General features: G+C 48.2%; 1 protein-coding gene across 1 annotated transcript in view; it reads left to right on the forward strand.

Annotated features, from left to right (window-relative positions):
• The first annotated feature begins 66 nt into the window (after positions 1–66).
• Positions 67–24,585, forward strand: part of IGDCC3 (immunoglobulin superfamily, DCC subclass, member 3) — a 51,135-nt gene continuing 26,616 nt past the window's right edge. Inside the window, exons 1-2 of the mRNA XM_006886694.1 lie at positions 67–124; positions 3,481–3,786. Coding sequence (XP_006886756.1) covers positions 67–124; positions 3,481–3,786 — 364 coding nt within the window. The remainder of the gene's footprint in view (positions 125–3,480; positions 3,787–24,585) is intronic.

Genomic DNA, 24,585 nt, shown 5'->3' on the forward strand with positions numbered 1-24,585 from the left:
CTAAACTGACTTAACACACCCTCACCAAAATCATCACTCCTAACCCCTATACTAGTACTATCAAATATGCCCCTCTGGCTACCACCACTGCTGCTGCTCCTGCTGCTGCCCGCGCCGAGCGACGGTGAGCGTGAGCGACCACGGCCCGTTGCTGCCCCGGCCCCTGCGGGGCGAGGATGGAGTCCGCGGGCGCGAGGGGCGGATTTGGGGAGAGCCGCGCGGAGCTGCGGGGACCCTGGGCGGGAGGGCTTGTCCGGGAAGAGGAGCCGAGCGGGGCAGAGAGAGAACTCGAACTCAGGACTGAACCGGGACTCGGACCCAGGCGCACGTACCACCCCGAAGCACGATGTGTGGGGTGCCCGGCGGATTCTGGGGAGATGGGACAGAGAGCCAGGGAGACTTGAGGGCTGAGCCGCGTTCCAGGACTGTCGGGATTCGTGGGGCGTGAGGTGGACGCCCGGTGGCCGTAGAGGCAGGAGGGCGGCGGAGGCCGGAACTGAGAGGGGCGCGAGACCCGCGCCAAATGCGCGTGGCCAAGAGGGCAAGTCTAGGATTTGGAGCTAGATGGGGAAGAGCGAGGAAAATTCCGGGCGGGCGGTGTGTGCGGAGGGAGTGACCGAAGCGGGACGGCCAGCCAGCCTGGAGCCGCCTAGTGCCCGCTTGCCCCCACCCTGGCCCGGAGCGCAGCAGGGCTTGGGGGTCCGCACGCTTGGCTCCTAGAGCTCCAGCGCTTGGCTTCATTACCCCTGTATCCTTGGGGCTCTAACAGGCCCATCAGGGGGCGTGTGCCAATTAATTCTCCCTCCTCCTACTCCAAGTTTCCTGCAGACCTTCACCTGGGCTCTCTTCCCAAGAAGCAAAATAGCACGCCCACACTAAGGAAAAACTTTATCCCCCCAGAAGATATGCGGGTGTAGGATTGTTGACTGAGGCGGCTAAAATACAGGATATGAGGAATAGAGATGTAATCCTCCAGGAAGGAATCCTGGTGGCGCAGTGGCCGAGCGCGTGGCCAGCCTACTAGCCTCTAGTGCCTTAAAATATTACATCACTGTGAAGAAAAAGAGAGAATCCCTGAACCCCTTAACGTGAAGTTTGGGTGGTTTTTGGTTTTTTGTTGCTTGTTTGATTTTTTTTTTTAACTCAGTACATTCCCTCTTTCCACCACGCTAGTATAACTGCTCATAGTCCTTTATTCGCATCCTCGTCCCACCCATCCACCCCATCCCATGACCGTCCTCTTTCCCAGCCACCGGATGGCGCTCGTCTGTTGGGGAGGGGCCAGCCCTGGAGTTGCTAGTTTGTGCTTAATGTGTTTAGGGGTCTACTGTCCCTTCAGGCAGGTGGTGGACTCATTCCTCCAGGAGTGAAGTTATAACAGGTCAGGTAAGTTGCTTACTGGAGAAATTGGCAGCTTGGCTTCGTGCCTGGGTAGACGTGCTTGCTTGTCCCTTCTTTCTGTCTTCTGATACTCTCACCATTTCTCTTGCCAACTTCTCTCTTCCCCTGCATTTCCTTTTCCAGTTGGTTTCTTCATCAGGACAGTGAGGGAGCTGAGGTTCTAGAAACCTCTGTTCATCTTAAGTATTGGGAACTCTGAGTTAGCATTTTGTAACTCCCTCTCTCATCAAAGGCAAAAGAAGACACATATTTAGAGCCTCCTGCCTGCGTAGGGGCAGTGCACCTGTGGTCTGGCCTGCCTTGCCTAGGGTACTGGGTCCACACACCCGGCTCCCTGCTTACCTGGAGGAAGAATGGGGTGAAATTGCTAGGGAGCACCCACTCCACTGTGCTGGCCAGTGGGTCCTAGATAATCCGTCATGGAGCCGGGGCTTGGATGATCTTGCCAGCCCAAAGAAATAAAAATTCCTTACTGTCTTGCTTTGTATTTGTTTGGAACTTTGAGTTTATCAGAGTGCCTTTGAGTCTGTTCAAGGAGTCCTGGTGGCATAGTGAGTTACGGGCTGGGCTGCTAACTAGAAGGTTGACAATTCAGTTCAGAACCACCAGCCACTCTGGGAGAAAGATGAGCAGCCTCTTCATGAGGGAAACATGAAGTTGCTTCCTCCTGTAAATATTCATAGCCCGGGAAACCCGATGGAGGATTGCCAAGAGTTGGAATCGACTTGACAGCAGCATGTTGGGTCTATTAACTATGTTCAACAACCCTATGACACTAGCTGCGCTCTTGAGCAAAAAGGAGCCAGGGAGAGTGGAATACTTGAGAGGTCCCAACCTGAAAGTCTGTGAGACTTCACTGCCAATCTAGAGTGACCATGGAAGCGGCAGCAATTATGTTTAAATCAGTCTTGCTTTGAGGGAGTCCCACATTTATATAGCCAGGGAGCTCTGGTGGTGTAGTCAGTAGGGATTTGCTCTTCTAATTCACATACTTCGGGCATGTGGCCAGGAGGGACCGGTCTTTGGAGAAGGACATCATGCTTGGAAGGGTGAAGGGACAGGGCAGGAAAGACCCCAGATGAGATGGTTTGATACAATAACTGGGGCAATGGAAGTAAGTGTGTTGGAGTCAGTGAGATTGGCTCAGGGCAGGGCAGGCTTCAGAGCTGTTGTATAGGGCTGTTATGAGTTGCAGGGGACTTAATGCCATATAAAAACAACCCACAAGGCTCTCTCATCATACACTCAAGAGAAAAATGAGCAATCTCCTCCTTTGTGATTTACAGCTTTGGAAACCCAGTGGTGGGTCAGCTATTAGTCACTGTGTCTTGGATTCTCTCTTTATAAATCAATTCTGGCTCGATGGCAGTGAGTTTTAATTTTGAGTTTAAGGTCTGCAACTAATTGTGAGACTCTCGACAAATGACAGTATCTCTGGGTTTTATTTATGGGTGAAAGATAGACTGGTAAAGATAGCATCTGTTTTCTGAGATGAGATGATGACTAAATAACATTTGTTGTCGTTGTGTACTGTCCAGTCCGAACTGACCCATAGCTGACAGTCTGGCAGGTTTTCAGAAGCAGTTAATCACATGGGAGGAGATTGCCCATCAGTCTCCGGCAAAACAGCTGGTGGCTTCGAACTACATGCCTTCGTGATTGCAGAGCACCTTCTTGCTACTAGGCTACCAGAGCTCCCTAAATACAGCATTTTGTAATGCATGAAGTTCTATATAATGGAAATTCCAATTAACTTTTGGATTCTTCGGGTGGTACTGTTAATGTGCTTAGCTCTTATCCAAAAAATTGGAGAGTTTAATTCATCCAGAAGGTCCTCAGAAGAAAGATCAACTATCTACTTCTGAAAAGTCAGCCCTTAAATCTCCTGTGGAGCACATTTCACTCTGTGCATGTGGAGTTGTCATGGTTTTATTTGCTGTGTTTTATTTCAGTGAACATTATAGAAAGATGGACACTGATTCGGGGAACTTGGAACCTCAATGTGTGTAGAGCTCTTCTTAGTTGCCCAGTTTGTACTTAACATGCCTTTTTCCTCCCATCTCCCCTACCCCACTGCAGGTCTTGGCCACTCTGCTGAACTAGCATTTGCTCTGGAGCCAAGTGATGATGTTGCAGTCCCTGGGCAACCTGTAGTGCTGGGCTGTGAGGTAGAGGGGACCCCTCCGGTGCGAATCACCTGGAGGAAGAATGGGGTGGAGTTGCCAGAGAGCACCCACTCCACTCTGCTGGCCAATGGGTCCTTGATGATCAGTCACTTCCGGCTGGATCGAGGAGGCAGCCCTTCCGATGAGGGAGACTACGAGTGTGTGGCTCAGAACCGCTTTGGGCTGGTGATCAGCCGCAAGGCTCGCATCCAGGCTGCAAGTAAGTGGACCTCTCTCATTTTCCCGCTGTGCAAGCCACGTTGGTGAGCTAGGGGCATTTGGGTCTCTAGGATATGGGGAAAGGAGGAACAGTCTCCAGGGAATTAGTTTCTCCAGCCCTGGTCCATGGAGAGGTGCGTAACTGTGATTTGTAGTGACGGGATTCTATTACATGCTTATTTAACTAAATATGGCTGGACAAGAATGTAGCCACTCTTGGAGGTGAGGAAAGAAGGAGAGCCATAGGACTGAGCATGGCGGCAGGCTTCACCCACCTCTGAGCCACTGTGTCCAGCATTCTATATGTCTGTCAGATTGTAAACATCCTAGCCCACTGAGTGGAGTTCTTCTGTTTAAGAATTGTCATATTTTATGGCTGACTTAAGACATCTTTGAAGGGTGATTTTTCAAACTTCTTTTTTAAAATTTTTATTATTTTTGTGTGTGTATGCCGTCAAATCAGATCTGACAGGCAGAAGAGGAGATTGTCCTTCCTTTTCCAGCAAAGCATCTGGTGGATTCGAACCACGTACCTCTGGGATTGCAGTGCAGCTTTCTTGCCACTAGGCCAATAGAGCTCCCTTGAAGAGTCATTTTGTCCACATGTAATTTTTACTTTATATGCTGACCTTCAAACTTAATCCTTGAGTAGAATAAAACCTTGTCCTAGAGAGGATGAAACTGGCTTGTTCTTTGGAGGCAAGGATTTTTGAAACTCCTCTCTCTCATACTTTTGACATGTTGTCAGGAGGGATCGGAATTTGGAGAAAGATGTCATACTTGGAAGGAAGACCCTGGAAGAGAGGGATTGACATAGTGACTGTGGCAATGAGGTCAGCTATTGGAGTTGGTGAGGTTCTTAGAATAAGGCAGAGTTCAGAGCCCTTGTTCATAGGATCACTGTGAGTTGTAGCCAGCTCAATGGCACATAATAAAAACAATAGCAGTAATAGAGTCCTTGCATGGTGCAGTTAATGTTCTTGGCTGCGAACCAGAATGCTAAAGGTTTTAATCCATCCAAAGGAGCCTTGGAAAAAGAAGATCTGATAATCTACTTAAAAAAATCAACCGCTGGAAACCCTATGGAACAAATTCTACTATGATACACATAGGTTGAAATAAGGTGAAATTCACTCCATTAGCAACTATGTTTTTGTTTTGTTTTGTTTTAAATATATACCAGTGATAGCAACAAAATTCTGCAGCTTGTCAACAATTTACTTTAAAAAATAAGTGGAGAGAGCTCTGGTGGCCTAGTGGCAAGAAGCTGTGCCACAGTCTCAGAAGTGCATGGTTCAAATCCACCAGACGCTCTGCTGGAGAAGGAGGGGCAATCTCTCCTCCTGTACCAGTCAGATCTGATTTGACGGTGCACAACAAGAAGAAAAAAAATAGGTCTTGTCACAAAAGAACAAATACTGCATAATACTGTTGTTATAAAATAGGGCTAATATGAGGGTTTGGGGAAAGAATGGGGAAAATAGTTGATAGATAATGAACACTGCAATAGAACAGATGAGGGGAGGCACTGTCCAGAGGAATATATGATCAGGCACTATACGTATGACAGCAGCCTGGAACAAGGGAGGCATTGCAGAGTGGGGAGGAGTGGGAGAGGGAGGCAAACGTGCAACAAAGAATGAATAAACATTTTTTTAAAGAAAAAAATAAATAATTATATTCCTTTATTTCTAGAAATTGATCTGAGTTTCTTTGAGATGTATCTTTTCTAAAAATTTCTTTGCTTTCAACTTAACAAAAATTACAGACAAATTAGAATTTCTCTTAATGGTGGCATCACACCCACTCCTCTTCATATGAATGTGTTTATGAATAGGAGAGGATAAGCCAAGCAAGGTGTTTGAATTCTAGAATTGTGGTTTCCTTGTGCTGATTGACCACCAGTGGTTACAGGGGTAAAAATGACAGCCGTGCTTTTACTGCCCTGCCCTGAAAAAAATTCTGCTGCTGGGATAGGTTTTTGTTTGTTTGTTTGGGATTTTTTTTTAACGTCTCTGCATGCTTGTGGGTGTAGGTTGCATAAATCAAAATTATGCTTGTATAGCAGACAGAGGTGGCAGGCTGGGAAAGGTGGAGAGATATGGCTGAGGACTCCTGCTTTTGAGAAAGCGCAGGAGTTTTGGCACGTGGAACATGTCCTCCAGTCCATAAATCTGTATTTCTGGGCATGGAGGAGCAGTACTTACAAGGCTACTTTGAGGCTATTTGGGGTGATGTGAACCCCACACTCTCCCTCTTAACTTCTATGGCACGCTGCCCTCCCATGTCTGATCAATTGAGTTTCTCCCTGGCTCTGTGGGCATTTGCGCCAGCGCTCTGAACGGCTGGTGAGTGATGAATCGTTTTGAGGCAGGAACCCTCTCGATGGATTTAAGATGCCCCTTTGTTCTAAGGAAGGCTGATCCAGGCCTCCATATGGAGCTCGCTGGGAGGCAGCCCTGGACTTCGAGACCAAATCGCTTCTGGCTCAGCCACCCTCACCCGCCAGCCCTCTCGGCACTGTGGTGGAAGGCTGGGGCAGCAGGGAGCAGATGGCTGGCTGTGGAGGAAGAGAAGCGTGGACCAGGGCTGGGCACTGAGGAAGATTTGTGGATGGGAGAAATGTGAGTTCTTGGGGAGAGAGTCCCCATGCCCTGCCTGGCCTGTGAGGAATAAAGGGTTCCTGGTGTGGCCTCCACATAGCCAGCCTAGAACCCCGAGAGATAAACCCCCACGTGCCTTTATACAGTTAATTGTAAATGTAATTTTCTATAAATGATAATGCCTTCAAGATGTTTGTTTTCCTGCAACTCTTCCCAACAGTATAAGAAATTGAGTTCTGGGTTGTGGCTGGGGGAGGGGCTGGTGGGTGGGGTCCGCTTGGTTAATCCTAGGGACAGCTGGGAGTTTTGCCTCCCAGGACACCACCTCTCTCCTCCATAAGGCCTTGTGCCCATGGGGAAATGCTCTGATGCCCAGCAACCATGCGACTAGAGCCCCTTTTCTCACTTCACGGGCTGATGCCCCTAGAAACCTCCAAAGCTGATTAGCTGTCTGGGTTTCCTCCTTCTGTAATAGCTCCCTGCCCATGTGCCTGCTGGCACTGCAGATGTTGTGTGACATGGGAGGATGCTTTCTGCAAAGGTGTGAGGAGCCCCCTGCCTGCTCCACAGGGACCCGTGGGGAGATGGCCCCCAAACACACAATCCACCCTGATGGGTGTTCAACTGTGGGACTCTGCTGGGGTCCTTGAGCTGTAAGAAGCATGCATCTAAGAATCCTGCCCCCACCATCCCCCAAGGACAGGCAGGATTCTTTCGGGGGCTTCAGCTTCAAAATATCTCTCTTTTAGGATGCATCAGCTCAGTCCCCACAGTACTTCCAGGACCTCTCAGCCCTGTGCAGTTCGGTACTTACTTAAGACAGTTGTTCTGCTGAGACCTGGGGCTGGGTGTCTTCTCTGGGGTCCAGTTTCCTCAGCTGTGAAGTATCTGTGGAGTAATCCAACCTCATGGAGTGATGTAGGGGCCTGGGTGGTGCAGTGGGTTAAGCACTGGGCTGCAGTCGACAGTTCAGATTCACCAGCTGCTCCACAGGAGAAAAATGAGGCAGTCTGCTTCTGTAAGGGTTTGTGGCCCTGGACTCCCTTGGGGGCTGATCTTCTCTGCCCTGTAGGGTCGCTGTGAGTTAACACAACAGCAGTGAGGTGTTTTGTTTGTTTGAATTTTTTTTTAGCAGTGAGGTTTTGGGTTGTACAGTGGTTGTGAGGACTGACACCCCTCAATGCCTCATGCATAGGAAGCATTCAAACCCAGGACCCCATACTTTATTTTTTACTTAAAAAGCTTCCCCTGACACCCCTTTTAAGTGTAATCTTGGCTATCACTGGAAATAAATTACCAGTAAAAGGAAACACTAAATCTCTTGTTGGCCTTTAATATTTTCCCTCCCCAGGATTCATTTAGGGAAAACACCAGGAGCTCTGGTGGCTTAGTGGTAAAGAATTGCGCTATCAATGCAAGGGTATGGGATTTGAATCCACTAGCTGTTCTGTGGAAGAAAGATGAGCAATCTCCTCCCATGTGAGTTACAGCCTCTGAAAGCTGTAACAACCACCAGAGTCATATCAAGGTGTGGAATTACTGGAGCCAAAGTACAGCTTGTTCCGCTTGAACTTTTTTTCTGAGAGGGTCTGGGAATTCTCCAGAGTCTCAGCTCTTGAACTAAAGCTAGACTGGCCTGTGACCCCTTTCGCCATCCTTCCAGGGAGCTCTAGGATGGGGACACAGGTTGCCTGGCCCAATGGGAACACGCATTGACTCGTATGTCTTGAGGTCTGCATTACCTGGATGACTACAAAGAGGGCTGGGTTAACTTCAAGGTGGGAGATGATTTGGGGACCACTTCCCTTCTGTCCTCAGGGTCTAGCCATCAGCTCCTGGGTCTCTGTGTCTCAGTCCCTGCCTTTCACTTACTGGCCTCAGTTCTCAGTCACACACAGGTTTCTTGGAGAACTGGTATGAAGAGCCACATGTCCAAGTGTCCCAGAATTTCACATGCCCGTAAGTCACCTGGGGATCTTGATAAAATTCAGGTTTTTAATCTGTAGGCCAAGGCCAAGGACTGGGATTCTGCAGATTTAACAAATGCACAGGTGATGCTGGTGTTGATGAGCTGTAGGCCAGCTGCTGGACCATCTCATCTTTGGTTTTGGGGTCTGTAGGCAGCACAGTAAATCCCAGAACATTAGGGCCACACTTGGACACTCACTGATCAGGTTCCCTGAGCATGAGTACTTAACTCTCTGTGCCCTCACCTGAACAAATGGGCATAAGGAGCCTACCAAACTATCCGGGCTGTTGGCACAGGACTTGGCATTTGGGCAGAATTGCCAAAAGAACAAACAGGTCTGTCTTGGAGACAATGCAGTCAGGTGCCCCTAGAGGCAAGGATGAAGAAACTTCATCTGATGTACCTTAAGTATTCGGTCAGGAAGAGTCAGTCTTTGGAAAAAGACATCATGCTGGGGAATGGTGGAGGGTCAGAAGAAGAGAAGAAGACCCCACCAAGATTGGCGCAGTGACTGTTTCAACGGACTTGAACATATGAGGATTGTGAGGATGATGTGAGATAGGGCGAGGTTCAGATCAGTTCATGAGTCATAGTGGCACGATGGCACCTAACAACAGCAACATCAGACCCACCGATGTCTGATCCCCTGTGGAGAATTTACCATACCTATCCTTTTTAATGGTAGGTGCTAGCTCCTAATTTAGGATGCTGCCTATCCTATCTCAATCTTGGTGGGTTTGAAAAGAACCAAGGTTGTCCCCTGCCCCCAGCCTGACTGAGAGACCAAACAGTGACCCTGTTTGTGGGCTTTAGAGGCAGGAAGACCTGGGCTTGGTAGACAGGACCAGCAGTGAGACCTTGGGCAAGATCCTGAGCCTCTCTAAACCTTAGTTTCCTCATCTTTAAAAGAGCAGAAATAATACTGACCAAGGAGGATTGCCTTAGACTATATGTCTCCAGAACTTAGCATAGGGTGTGGTATATAAATGTATTCCTTATACAATATGATTGATATAACTGGTGTAAAATATATCAAATTGGCAAAAATGTGTTTCATATATTTTTATACTTAAAAAATAACTACTGTTAGTCTAGAAAAAAAGATTAAATGCTGAGATTTTTAAGTTGTTTTTTGACACTTGGAAAGAAGCTCTGGTAGTGCAGTGATTAAGCATTCATCTGTTAACCGTGAGGTTGGCAGTTGAAACCCACCTGTGGACTCATGAGGAAAAAAAAGGCCTGATGTTTTCCTTTTCTAAAGACTGTTGTTGTTATACGCCGTTGAGTCACCTAGGACTCATAGCAACCCCATATACAACTCTGCACCTGCTTTATATTGAGCCAATTTCATTGTCTCTAACACATCTACCCCTATTACCCCAGTCACTGAGTCAACCATCTCATCCCAGCTCTTTCCCTCTTGCGCTGTCCCTCCACCCTTCCAAGCATGATGTCCCTCTCCAAGCACTGGTCCCTCCTGGCAACATGTCCAAAGGATGTCAGACAAAGCTTCAAAATCTTTGCCTCCAAGGCAAAGCTTGGTTTCACCCTCTCTAGGATGGATCTGTTTGTTCTCTTAGCAGTCCATGGTATGTTCAATACTCTTCTCCAGCACCACACCTCAAAGGCATCAATTCTTCTTCTATCATCCTTAGTCATTGTCTAGCTAGCTCTTTGATATATAGCAAGTAATTGCAAAGCCCATGGCCTGGGTCAAGCGCCTAGGAAATCCTGTGGTAGAGTTCTGCTCTGTCATGTTGGGTCACTGTGGGTTGAAAATAATTTTAATAGAACCCAAAAATAACATCGTGACTTCCAAGAAGGCTTCTAGGAAGAGGCCATTCTCATCCCCTGAGCTCAGTTAAATCACATCCTCTCAATGATAGACTTCTCAAGTCTGAGTTATTCCAGCATATCTGAGAGAGGACAGTTTAACTGTTGCTGTTGTTAGGTGTTGTCTTATTGACGACTACAAGTCATAGCAACCCTGTGAACAACAGACCTGAACCTTGCCCGATCCTGTACCCTCCTCATGACCTCCACCATGCTCAAGTCCATTGTTAGTCACTGGCTCAGTCCGTCTTGTTGAGGGTCTTCCTCTCTTTCTCTCACCCTCCACCTTTCCCAGGATGATGTCTCTTTCCAACGACTGGCCCCTCTTGACAGCATGCCCAGAGTATGTGAGACAAAGTTTCACCATCCGTGCCTGCAAGGAGCTAAAGTTTCTAAAGTAGTTTCTAAAGATAAAGATTTGTTTAGCTTGACACGCTGAAATCAGCAACAAGATCCATGGCTGTGTAGCTCTGCAGGCAGAATCCAGGCAGAACTCTGTGCGGCTCCACTTTGGAGGGGCACCACTCAAATGGAAGGGATGCTCAGCGAGTTCAGGGGACCCTGGAATGTTTCCACGCAGAGCAGTGCACAGACTGGCAGAGCTGGTGGCTTTTACCACGTGCGGGTTGTGAGCTCGGACCTGATTTGTCGCCTTCATGTTCTTCTCCCATCCCTAAAGGAGCTCAGCTGAAGTGACTCTGAAATAGTGTTTCCTGATTGTCCCTCAGATTCTGCCTTTCCTCCTCAAGCTCATCCCTCCCCTGCTGTTAAATGGGAGGGGGATGTGATGCTGAAGCTGTGTCACTAGTGTAGCCAGTTAGTGCCTGTGCCAGGGAACTCACCTGCCCCACTGGGGCAAAGAAGTGAAAAGAAGTGAGGTTCAAACCCTTACACCTGCCTATTTTATCATCCCACAAACCAACCGCCCTGGCACTCCTGAAAAGCTGTGAGCTATGAAGGCCTTTATTTGGACACTTGGAATCCTGTGTGGCTTTGAACTCACTCACCTCCGGCTTTGCTTTCTTTAGTACTCTAATGTATTCATATTAAGACTTTTTCTGTGGTCTGCTCCATAAGCTTTTCCTGCCAGCTGTTCAGTCCTCAGCACATGCCTGCCTTCACTGGGCCTTTGCCTAGTCTCTTCTCGCTCCACTCTCCCCTTATCCCATATCTCCCCAAAGACCATTTAGCTTAGGGTAATATCTTTTTCCCCTTCCTACTATGAATAGCATTTGTGGTCTGTGGCATGCAGGCTGAAGCTTCAACTCAGCTACCATTATTTGCCTTGTTAAGTAACTGGTGGCTGGAGGTTTCTTCTGGCTCCACAGCTAGATTGTGAGCTCCTCCAGGGCTTCTCTTTGTTGTGTGCCTCCTGTCCCTGCACGTGGAGCTTGGTAAAAAGGAAATGAACATGTGGCCTGGACGCAGATTTCTGTCTCTACTTCTCTTCCAAGCCCTCCAGCCCTCTCTCTCTTTCCCTCTCCTGTCTCTCTTAGTTGATACCAAACTCCAAAGAACAGAAGCTTGTGAGCAAGGAGGATCAGCGGGGAATATAACACACATGGGAAGCATCATGGAATGGCTGGTGCTTCGTGCTATCTCTTGAGGAACTAAGAATCTCTCCCCCTTGCCAGATGGGGTGTGAATCAGAGTCTAAACTGCATGGTGTCCCAGCTCCCGCAGTGCAGTGCCCAAGCCTGATTCTCAAGGTCTCCTGTCTTGAACCTGACTCCCTTCCTGGCTGGATGAGACCTTGTGTCCCCAGCCCACTAGCCTCAACTGCAGAGGAAGGCCTCCTGTGTGTGCAGGGCTGCCCCTCACCCCCACCCACTGGACTTGAGTGTGGAAGTTGAGTGCTTCTGGTTCCCACACCTTGGCTCCGCTGTTGCAGGCAGCCAGCTGGCCCCTTGAACACAATGTGCAAATCTTCTCTGTTCCTGTTCCCGTCATTGTCCGTGGCCGGGCGCCTTGGCTGGGAATGTGGGCCAGTGAATAGGAGAGGCATTTGTAGCCTGCAAATGAAACAGGCCTCCCCAGCCCCCCTTAGCCCTCTGTCCCCTCCCCACCCCCAGGGAGAAAGGACTTTTTCACTCCTGGCCTTCTTGTACTGCTTTCCCCTCTCCGTGTATGTGTGTATGTGTGTGTGTGTGTGTGTGTGTGTGTTGTGTGTGTGTGTGTGTGTGTGTGTGTGTGAGAGAGAGAGAGAGTCTTTTCCACAGTAGCTTAAATGCTATTTTACATAACCTTTAATGAAAGTAAAATGGAATAGAAGAGCAGGATGCTAAAGCCCACTGCTGTCTTTGTCTAAACTGGACTGTTCTACCAAAAAATGCCTGCCTTGTGCAGCTAACTCATGCCTTCACAGAATTCTCTGGCCACTGCCTTGTTTAAAACAAGAAACCATGGTAGAAGCCCATGGTAGAGATTAGTAGTATATGCGTGTGTGCGTGCAAGCATATGTCCGTGTGGAACTTTGTAGGTATTGGAGCATTGAAGTGTGTGCTTATAGTAAAAGATGTACTTGCTCCCCCCCCCCCCCCATTCAAGCCTCTTTCATCAAAGAGCCATCCTGAGTGAAATTCATTTCTCTTGGGCACTGTGACCAGGCTAGAGGCTAGCATGGACCAGATCATCACAGAGGAGGAAGTAGCTATAGATAATCTGAGACCTGCAGGAGACTGACCCTTACCCACCAGCAGGTTGTTGATGGAGGGTGGGGCTGACATGTGGTCATGTGCACAAAGCCATAGTGCTTCCAGCTTTTTATTTTCTTACTCTTAAAATGAAAACTTCCTTCATGAGAACTTGAATATGGCTGGAATCTGAGGCCACTGGCCTGGACTGCCTCATTCTCCCAAATAACCTCTCCCTGATTTTGGAGTTTGCTTCTCCCTCACTTTGCTTAACCTTAAAAGAAGAGAGCTGGAGAACCGCCTCTGTGCTATAGTAGTCACAGTGGCTTCCTGAGGACAGGGGTCCTGGACAAGGTGATATAGGGACTCCCCAGTGAAGATGGAGAGGCAGGGCTTGAACACAGAAAGGACAAGCAGGAGGAATTCCCAGAAGGACCCTAGCCCAGAGAAAGGTGGAGGAGGTGGGGTAGGCGTGGAGAACAGAGGATGAATATCCCAGCTCCTCCCATCACTTTCCTTCATTTCTTCCATTCTGGATCCTACTGCTCCATGGTCCTTGACACCCCTACTGCCCCCACTGCAGGATTCCTGCAAGGTAATACTTCACATCTTTTTCTTTAACATCCCTTAGTCTTGGTTTCAGGAGTTCTGGTGGTGTAGTGGTTAAGCATTGCTGCTAACTCAGTTTGGCAGTTTGAACCCTCACAGCAGCTCCATGGGAGAAAGTTCTGGCAAAGTGCTTCCAGAGATTCCAGCCTAGAAATTGCATGGGGCAGCTCTCCATCACAAGCAGTCACCCGGAGTCAGAAGGTGACTTGATGGCACCTAACAACAGCAGTTTTTGTTTCCCCAGCACTTTTCTATCTTCTTCCTTCCTCTTGTCCTCTCTTCCTCCTTCCATCCTTCTTCCCACTTCTTTTTCTCATCACAGGAATTCCTGTGGCCAGCATTATCTGTGTGCTGTAGGAGTGAAACCTCTGTTTCAAGAGAGGGGAAGATGTGATCTTAGTTCTCTGCAGAGAGCAGGGAGGATGAGGAGAGTTAAGAAGGTGAGGTTCAAAGAAAGGGGTCTATGCAAGCCAGGGCCTCCCTGGGGGCAGACCTTCTTCGACCTTTTTCCTTCCAAGAGGAATCTGAGAACTCCAGCCCCTGACTGGGGCCTGCCTTTGAGCCAGGACACTGACCAGGGTGGGTGGTGGGGGCAGCCCAGGGCTGCTCGCTGGAATGCTGGTGTTGGGTTGCAGTGCAGATGCAAGCAGTGATAATGGACAGGAACTGGACTTTCTGGTCTGGCTGCTGGCCCCAAGGCCACTGGAATGCAAGTGGGGGAGCATCTACCAGAGGCCCTAGGGACTTGGGGTGGGCAGATGGAGACCAGACCACCTAAATGGAGAGGAGGGGGCAGACCACCGTGAGAGAGAACTAAGTCCTAGCCCTTTCACCACAGGTATAGGCTTCAGTAGAAGAAACCTATAATTTCTAGCCCTCCCAGGACCTGGGGTGGCTCCCAAGCATCCAGAGCTGCAGGAGAGGGAGCTTGGGACTAAACTTGTCATTTTACAGACTTGAAAACTGAGGCCCTGAGAGGGTCACCTGCCTAAGGCCAGAGTTGGTCCTCAAGCCTGGGTTGGTAATGGAGCCTCTCAGATGTGTGACACTTCTAAATACCCAACATGAAGAAGCCTCTGTCTTCCCTCCCTGCCTCAGTGCCCTGTGGTTCAGAAAGGGTGATCTTTTTACACACTCAGCTGTTGGTAGACTGGGAGGCACGTTTCTGGTTTTCTTGTCTTGTCTGCTCCAATTTTGTCTGTGGTTGTACTGCTGGATTTGGACTTTTTAAGCAGCAAATCTCAGGTGTTATAGATGCTCCTAGCATCTATAACATATTATGAAGGGTCTCTGGGTTTCCACCTTCAACACATTGGATGCTGAGCTGAGAATTTTGAGAGCTATGAGTGTGCTGGGCCTTGCAGATTGTTATAGTCATAGTAATATGAGCTGCTGTGTTCTGTGCCCTTTGTGTTAATTTTGCTAATTCCCATCACAATTCTAGTACGTAGATATCATTGTTAGTCATCGCACCTTAATGATCTGTCTTCTCCCTCCTTTCCAGCATAACCCCCTACAAAGTAGAACTAAAAAGCTGCCAAATCCTGTGCCATCCCTATGCTTGGTGTGGATCACATTATGATCCATATCATTTTCATTAGCTACTTTTTGCCAGACCTTTCTTCCTAGTCTGTCTTAGTCCTGAAAGATTTACTGAAATGACAGCAACATGCAAGCTTCCACTGGCAAACAGGTGGTGGCCATGCATGAGATACACTGGCAGGAATCCACCAATCTCCCAGATGGAAGGTGGAAATTTTGCCACTGGACCACCAGTGTCTTCTACATAAATATTATGAGTCTTCTTTTAAAAGTGAGTAAGTGTAAGCCCAGAGTGGATTATTAACATGCCCAAGGAGTAAGTAGGGAAGCTGGGATTTGAACTCACATCTTCCCAACTCCGAGCTCCTTGGCTAAATCTCTTCAGGTGTTGTTGTTGTTGTTATGTACTATCAAGTCGCTTGTGACTCATAGCGACCCTATGCACAATAGTGTGGGACCCTGCCTTATCCTGAGTCAATCTCACTGTCTCTGACATACCTGCCTTTATTACCCCAGTCACTGTGTCAGTCTCACTTGGTAGCATAATGGCCTATAGACAGAGCTGCTAACTAAAAAGTTCAGAAGTTTGACTCCATCAAAAGATAAGCAGTCTTCTCCCATAAAGTTTTATGGACTCAGAGTCCCCATGGAGGGACTCTGTGACTGGAGGGCAGTGGGCTTAGGTTTTGTTTATGAAAAACAGAGCCAAGAACATGGGGGCATGCAGGGTATAGGAGAATGGGAGAGCAATAGTGGTAAGACCGGGAGATAGCTTAGAATCCAGGTCCCATTGGGAGCTCCTTCCGAGTGGGTCAGGAAGGGCAATGGGTGCTCTCTCAGCTAGTGCCAGAGACCCCAGGATAACTCTGCAGGTCAGTGCTCTCTGTTCAGGGAAGTCTCTCTCTACTGTGACATGGGGCTGAACCAACAACTGTTAACGGTCCCAGGTAGGAAAGGGAGTGAGGAGGGTGTTGGGGCTGCTGGAGGTTGAGGTGGGAGTTGCTTCTTCCTGCAGAAGAAAGACAAGTTCCCCTCCCCCTTGGGGCCCCTTCAGCTCCCTTTCCTTTTCTTGTTTCCCCGCATAATGATGCTGATTGCTCCACATCTGTCATAATTACTCTTTGTTTGAAAATTCAGAACAAATCACAGGAGAGGAGCTGGTGTGGCTCGAGAAGGCTCCTTCTCCCCAGGGGTCCTATGGGGGGAGAGAGGGTGGTGGGGAAGAGCTGTAATCAGCCGGGAAGAACAGAGGCAGCTGATTGTCCTTGTTTCCTCCCTTACCAAGCTGTAGTAGCTCCCAGGACAGAGTGGCCTAGGGCTTTTTGGAGTTCTATGATCCCCTTCCCCCATCCCCATCTCCCACTCCCTTCCCCCACTCCCCTCTCAAAGGCTGTCTACCAGGGAGGCTGGGATATCTGCCCCTCCACCTGGAGGAGGGGTCTGTGGTGGGTCCCCTGCCCTCTTGGCCACACTGAACAATGGCTTAGCCTGAGGTCCACTTGGTAACCTGAACGTCTAGCAGGAAGCAGCCCCTAGCATAGGTCAAGGGTCCTTACTCTACTAGTAGTGACTGAGAGCTTCTGGGACAGGATGGGCATTGGATCTCCAGGATGAGAGCCAAAATTGGGGGACCATTAACTTGGAAAGAGGGGCCAGCAAGCAGACCTGACTCAAGGCATCTTTGCGCTCACTCCCTGGCAATCTGGCTTCTGATCAAAGTCCTAGTTCTTTCACTTCAGGCCTTTGGTTTTAAGGGCTGATAATTCCCTTGGCATGTGTCCATGTCACCTCTCTGTGTCTTCACACCTGGGCTACGATCTGCACAGACCCTGTGGGTTTTTGTGCAGAAGACATCAAAGAGATGTGACAGGCTAGAATTCATCCCTCTGTACCCACGTGCTTACAATATGTTTGGTGCTGTTGGTTGGACTATGGACACCCTCATAGGGCTATAGCTTATGCCCAAAACTTGCTCTGCTTTCAGGTTTTCTCTTTACTTTTAACACTGCCAGACCTCAGTTTATCCTTGTGGAAGTGGAAAGGAACAGTGCTCTCTGCCTGGCTTTTAAAGGGTGTTGGGTGAGTAACAAGGAGGCATTGATAGGGTCTGTTCCCCAATACACCAAAAAAGACACCCACTATTCAGAATTCAGTAGTGGTTGGTGTTACAGGCCAGAGAATTGAGGGAAGGGATGAGTCCTAGAGACAGAGGTGCCTGGCTGGAATAGAAAGCATGTCTGGCCCCACCCTTACTGTTGAGGCTCCTGTAGGTTGCAAGGAGGGACCAGTCCTTGGAGAGGGACATCATGCTTGAAAGGATGAAGGGACAGCACAAGAGAGGAAGACCGTTGATGAGATGGATTACCTCATGAAGGGTAGATGCATCAGAGACATTAAGGTTGGCTTAGGATAGAGCAAGGTTCAGAGCTGTTGTACATAGGGGCGCTATGAGTTGTAAGCAACTTAATGGCACATAACAATAACCACCACCACCAAGAGTTTGGACTTGACAAAGATGTGAACATGCTTACCCTACAACTCGCTGACCCCTGCTTCAGCTAGAGATGAGATTTCTAAAGTTTCTATCCAATTCCAAAATCCTAGATCACTGAGTTGTTTTTTTCCTGTCCCAGTTCCCTCCACCTCACTCCTGCCAACCTCCCTCTCTGTCTAGAATCTCTCCTTGTTCTTCCACTGCAGTGGGCTTGGTCTGTGTCTTGTCTTCAATGTCAAGCAAGATCCAAATTGTGCAGAAAACCTCTCCTATTCTCACCCCCTTTCACTCTCCCACTTTGTTCTCCCCACGTACTTTGGGACTTGATGAATGGACCCTGGTGAAGCTTAAGCTGTGGTCACACAGCCCACTGCAGGCTCCAGAGCCAAGTCACCAGGACCAGGGTGTGTGTGCCCAATTCTGAGCCCTGTGCCCGAAGATAGGCTCAGGATTTGCAAATGCCACCAAGAGCTGGGTTAAGAAAACAATTGCTTCTCCTCACACGGAGCAGGAAGGAGGGGAGTATGACCCCCACCCCCAGCACAAAGCATGGCCGCTTCTTCCCCAGATCTGGCTTGGGCTGGAGGGTGGCAGAATCAATGTGCATTCAATTAACCCCGCATAGTGCAGTTGCTCAGCTGTCAAGTCACTGCCCTGCACCGGAGGTGGTGTTTGTGTGGGTATGAGTGAGAATGTGTGTGTGTGTGTGTGTGTGTGTACTCTCAATTCCCAGAACTCTGTGCATCATACTAGACACTTTGCCATGAGTCACTTAGCCGCCTACCCTTGGTGAGGAGAGGGAGCATTTTCACTGGGAACATGGAAGACAAAAACCAAGACCCCTGCCCTCCATCCTTTCCAAATCCTTGTGACCTTAGGACAGTAGGACTATTCTAGAGGGTTTCCAAGGCTTAACTCCTTCCCCAAGTGCTTTAGCCACAGACACACCAGAATTGGGAAGCCTTCTATTACCCATAGCCCCAGCCAACTGCCTGGAATGGGGGTGGGGCGGGGGCAGAGGGCTGGAGTCAGAGAGTGAGCAACTTCCTCCTGCCAAACGACTTGGGGCGTGGCCAGGGCTTTCTGACAAAAATATTGCAGACTTTCCTAGTGGCCTGGAGGTTAGGGAGTTGTGCTGCCAACCCAAAGGCAAGCTGTTCAAATCCACCAGCCCTTATATAGAAGAAAGATGGGCGGTCTTCTCCCATGCAAACCTGCTGGAGTATCAGCCATAAATGTCCCAAGTCTATGGCAATGAGGGTTTTTGTTGTTGTTTTTTTTTAGTTTTACACCCACCAGCCCTAGGAAAGAGAAGGAACAGAAGGCCCCAGGACCTTTCAACATAGCTGAACACAAGAGTGAGTGCCTGTGGTACCTGAAAGTGCTGTAGTAGCTTACCAGGGTTGTTTTTTTTTTTTTTATTATGTGCCACCCAGCTTCCCCATTAGCCCATCTTTTTCCTATCACTGCTGTGAAAACTAGAGACCCAGTGAGAGAGCCTTGCCCCAAGCCCACGCCTGTATGTGTCAGGTTGGGGGGGAGGCGGGGAGGGGGGGGGGAGGCAGATGTTCTTTCCAACATGCTGATTGGTCAAATGGGATTTGGACTTTACCTTCAGAGCCCAGAGCTGAATAAGACCTTAGAGAATTGAAACCCAGTATTTGGCTTGTCATTTCAGATGAATTAAATCTATGCCATAGCAGTGAATTAGGTTTGTTACATTTTTTTGGCCTGTGATAGACAACAGTCAGCTCCTTTTCTGCAATCTTTACATCCGATTTGTCTTTTCCTGCCCCCCCCTTTTTAGTTATTTTTTTTGTCTCTTGCGTCCTAACTTATGTAAAATGTCTGCAATAGTTTCCTTCACTCTAATTTTTAAGGACTCTTAAATTTGTATTCCAGTCCTCCAGCACCTTAGAGAAACTGTGTCTAATTTAGTCCCATTTGCCGATTGAATTAAAATATTCTTGATTCCATTATCTCAGATCACCAATAAAGAAAGATATTACATAGAATGAGCCTCAGGACAGAGCCTGTTTGATATTCCTGCCCTCCTGTGTTTCTGCTTTCACTTCTCAGCTCAGTCATTTCCCTGCTAACTGTGACAAAGTCAAACTCATTATTTGCAAGCTGGTAAGTGTGATGTAGATGGAATCCAAGGCTTTTCTGAAATAAAGCAATATTGTTTTTATCACATCAGTTCAAGAAGGGGCCACTGGGCTATGTGCCCAGCTTTGCTTTTTTTGGAGGTAAGCTTCAGAAAAAGATACCATCTATTGTGGAGCAGTGAATATATAGCTTGCACCTCCCACTGATCTGCACATTTGTTGAGAGGAGGGGCTAGTGCCTCTGCATCCTCAGAGCTGAGTCTGGGCTTTGCCTGGTGAAATGAAGGAACAGGGAACTGGGTGACATATGAAGTAGGAGGATGGAAGCATCTCCCACCTGGTGTGGGTCACTCACCTTCAGGAGCTCAACAGATGAGCAGATAAAACTGAGCCCCATATTGCTCTCCAACAGCCACCCATGCCGTTCTGAGCTGGCTTCTGAGTCCCATCAGGAGCTGAGAGCAACTATGTCTGACTTCTCTCTGTGTGGAAGAGCTGAAAGGAGTCTTTGTTTTTCTCTGCCTCAAACTATCCTAGCTTCTTCTGGGGCACCCCCAAAAACTTCCTCTCTCCCTGTCATTGAAGCAGCCCCATTCCATGTGTCTACTGACGACTGCTTATAGGAGGGTGGAGATTCAACCACTCTCCAGCTGCTTCTGTCAACTGCTGGTTGGGAAGAGCTTGTGAGCTAATACCTCAATAGCAGTGACCTTCATTCCTCAATCATCGAAGGATGCACTCCCTCCCAAGCAAGCTAGGGAAATCAGGATGCCAGACAACTTCTTGTTATGTGCTGTCGAATTCCCTACAACTCATAGTGACTATGTACCTCCCTGTCCTGAGCCAGTCTCACTGATTCCAACACACCTACCCCCATTGTCCCAGTTACTATATCAGTCTGTCTTATCTGGGGTCTTCCTCTCCTACTTCCAGTTATGATGTCCTTCTCCAAGGAACTTATCCCTCCTGGCCACGTGCCCAAAGTATGTGAGACTGAGTTCCAAAATCCTAGCCTTCAAGGAGGAACTTGGTTTCACCCTCTCCAAGACGGACTTATTTTTCTTGGCGGTCCATGGTATGTTCAAGACTCTTCTCCAGCACCACAACTTGAAGGCATAGATTCTTCTTCTGTCCAACTCTCTGATGCATAGCAAGTAATTGCAAAGACCATGGCCTGGATCAGGTGCACCTTAGTCTCTAGACTGACATCGTTGTTTTTCAGTACTCTGGAGAGGTCCTTGACAGCAGACTTTCCCAATGCATTTTTTTTGTCTTTTGATTTCCTGGCTGCTCGTGCCAAGAGTGTTGATTGTGGAGCCAAGCAAGCTGTAATTATTAACAGTCTCAATCTCTTCTCCATTTCTTGTGGTGCTGCCAGATGGTCTAGTGGTGAGAATCTTTGTCTTCTTGATGTTGAGCTTTAATCCATATTGAAGGCTGCAGTACTTGACCTTCTGCAGCAGGTGCTTCAGGTCTTCTTCAGTTTCAGCAAGCAGGGTTGTGTCATCTGCATAATGCAGGTTGTTGATGAGTCTTCCTCTAATCCTGATGCCACATTCCTCCTTATAAAGCCCAGCTTCCCAAGTGATCGGTTCTGCACGTAGATAGAAAAGGTATAGAGATAGGACACATCCCTGACACACTCCTTTCCAGACAACTAGCACCCCCAAAAGGGCTAACAGGGAAGGCTCTGTGCTACAAAGGCCCCCTCTTCCCTCCAGTTTCTTGTGTTATCTTCTGTTGAAGGACTGTCCCTGCATGTACACATGCCTGCCTTCCTGTCACGTCTGAAGTCATAACCATAATAGTTACAAGGCATTCCATGAGTGCATATTGCTGTGAAAATGGATAAAGGGGGGGAAGCCCATTCATTATTATACTCATAATCATCCTGTAAGAATGTCCACCCATGGAGCATTATTTTAGTTAGTTCTGATCTCAGTTTTGGGAAAGGGAAAGATGTAGAGACATAGACATGATTTGAAAGCACCTTTTTAGTGAAAAGTATTGTCTGTAATTTGATTCTTTGGATAGTGGACCATTTTTGCAAAGTACAAATTATCTGGTAATTATACATGCAAGTACCTTTGCTGAAATCTGAACAAATTATCAAGATACACAGAGTAATATATGATAATAATTATATTTGCTGTTTTGGTTTGAATGATGATGACATTGTTCATAGAGAGTTGTACTGCGAACAAAGCTCATGCCCCTCTGGTGGTTCAAATCCACCAGCAGCTTGAGGGAGAAATATGAGCAACCTTCTCCTGTGTGATTTACAGCCTTGGAAACCCACTGGAGGGTCTGCTATGAGTCAGTAATGACTCGATGGCAATGAGAGAGCAAGGTGAAACCTGTGTGGTTGAGTGATGTTTGATCTGCTAGTAAATGGATGTTGTTTCTTTGGACAAACTTATTCTCAGTGGGTGGTATGGTTTTTCCCCCATCCCCTTTGTCCAGAAGAAAAAGAGATAATTAAGCATGTTTAGGTGTGTTTTTTTTTTAAAATCCTTGAGTTTATGGAGGAGTTGGAGTTGTGGGAAAGAAAAACCAATCAAACCAAACCTAACAACATATGTCAATTCAAGCTCATAGTGACCGTCCACTTGGGGACCTTACCCATCTTTCCCCTGAAAGCCGCTGGTAGATTACACCTGCTGGCCTTTTGGATAGCAGTCCAGGCCATGACACTCCAGGGCCCCCTGATTTTTGGTAGAGCTCCAGGCTTCTTACCTCTGCTTCATCCACTTTTGTCTCTTTATACTTGTTTTGTGGTTTTCTAAAGCTTTGGTGGCATAGTCACTCAGAAGTTGTGCTGCTAATCCAGAGGATTTACAACTTGTCAGTTCAAATCTGCCAGCAGCTCTGAGGGAGAAAGATGGGCAATCTCCTTCCGTGAGGTTTACAACCTCAGAAAACCAATAGAGGGTCAGTTATGAATAATCGGTTCTGACTCAACAGTAATACGTTTTAGTTGAGTTCGTGTAAACTAAAATAAACTCCCAAGCAGGCAGAAAGGCCTGAGCAGGGGAGCAGTTAGCTCAGCAGCAGCTGAGTCTCAGAGTTGTAGGCAAAAGAGATTTGGCTATAAAATGAAGGAATATTTAGGGAGTTTTAAAGAAAACCATGATGATCACATCTGAGGTTATGACCAAATTCGATAAAACCTTAATTCATTAAGTTCAGGATTGGGTCAGAAAAACAATGAGCTTTGTTGACATTTTTCTCTCCTTTGGAAGCATGCTTCCCCGGTATCACCATTACAGCGAGTGCTTGGTGACATTAGATACTCTTGGAGGGTCAGAACAAGGAACCATTTCCTGTACATTGAGTCCCTCAACTAGTGTTGTGCATGCTTTAATTTCATTTTCAAGTAAGGTGGAGGGAAGGGAAGGGGGGTAGATGAGCCTGTACTGGAGTTTGCAGGCCACCCACAAAGGGGTCATCATCTAGTTGTGGTCACATGGAGATCAGAAATGATTGCAGTCTCTGAAGATACTCTGTGATGTGCCGCAGTAGTGTCTGGGTGGCACAAACAGTTAAGTACTTGGCTACTGACCAGAGATTAGTGGTTTGAATCCTCCCAGTTGCTAAGGAAGAAAGGCTTGGTCATCCCCATCCAAAAGATGACAGCCACTGAAAACCCTTGGGAGCACAGATCTACTTTGAAACACCTGAGGTCCTCAGGACTTGAAATCGACTCCAGCTCCGTGGCAGCTGGTTTGCTGGTTTAACTAAAGGTTCAACCCACAGCCTAATGGGACAGAGCTGCATATACAAATCAATATGATCTGGGCAACAAAACAGACCTCTTTATCATGTGATAAACCTGATAGCTCAGTGAAACATACACATAACAAACGTTTCTCCTTGAGGAGAGCCCAGCCGAGGGGATTAGTTATCATTAGTACCTGGATCCTCTTGTGATCAAACAGCAGCCTTAGGACTTTGGAGGGAGCCCTTGTGGGAGCTTCAATTCCCATAGGAAGGTGTGCTGCAAGCCCAAAGGTGATGCACCTCTGATGGTTTGAATCCACCAGCAGGAATTCAGGAGAGAGATGGGTAATCTGTGCCATTTACAGTCTCTGGAAAACCTGGTGGAGAATTATCAATGAAAGGTTCTGAATTTACAGCATTACGTTTGAGTTTTGAGTTCTCTGGACATTACATTAACCTGTGAGCCCTGGTGTGGTTTTCCAGATCCTTCTTCATGTGGAACCTCGCCGATTTTGTCCCAGTTTCCTTGAGTGTATGCCATCCAGTTCTCGCAGCTCCGCATCTTCCTTCCTCGTCTTTGCAAAGCCTTTCTCCCTTGCTTTTATACCCTCACCCCTGACTCCATTCTCTAAATTTCTGCAGGCCTTTCCGTGTGCGCGGTGCAGTTGGGCCCTAAGACATATAAATTCCCGACTGGTTCGCCAACTGTTTCTTGTGATTCCACCCCTCCACTCCCCCAAAATCTAATTAGGCTGAATACAGGGCTCAGCCTACTTTTCCATGTCAAAACTGGGAGAACACGGGGATGCCCCGAGAATCTGCTGGTTGAGGCTCGAAGAGGAGCCCACAGGCCGCGGGAACCGAGATCCCCGAGGGCAAGTGTGTGTCTGCTCTCCTATCACGGACCAGGGAGCTTCTTCCGCCGCCTCCCTCCCCAGAGAGGCAGGAGCTGCTGCCTCAGTTTCCCTCGGCTCGGCTCGGTGCAGTGCGCCCCGGCGCGAGGCCCGGCTGGGGAATTTGAGCGGCTGGGGGAGGGGTGGCGGGAAATGGTGCCTCGCTCGCCCCAGCGACATCAAACCCTCGTTTGGCGTCCGAGGACAATGGCTGTCTTATTTTCTCCATTCGCCGCGCACAATGCCGGATTCTCTCATTCACCCGCGGTGGTGCGAGCGAGGTAATTAGCCAGTGCCATTCAGCGCGGACACCATTGCTATGCGGGGGGGCGCGGACGCCCGCGTCGGTGGGGATTAGCCGCGGGGCGGGGCGTGCAGCTGCGGCCACTTCAAAGG

The sequence above is a fragment of the Elephantulus edwardii genome, unplaced genomic scaffold, assembly GCF_000299155.1.
Source record: "Elephantulus edwardii isolate Elephantulus edwardi_28Jun2011 unplaced genomic scaffold, EleEdw1.0 scaffold00050, whole genome shotgun sequence".
Classification (NCBI taxonomy): domain Eukaryota; kingdom Metazoa; phylum Chordata; class Mammalia; order Macroscelidea; family Macroscelididae; genus Elephantulus; species Elephantulus edwardii.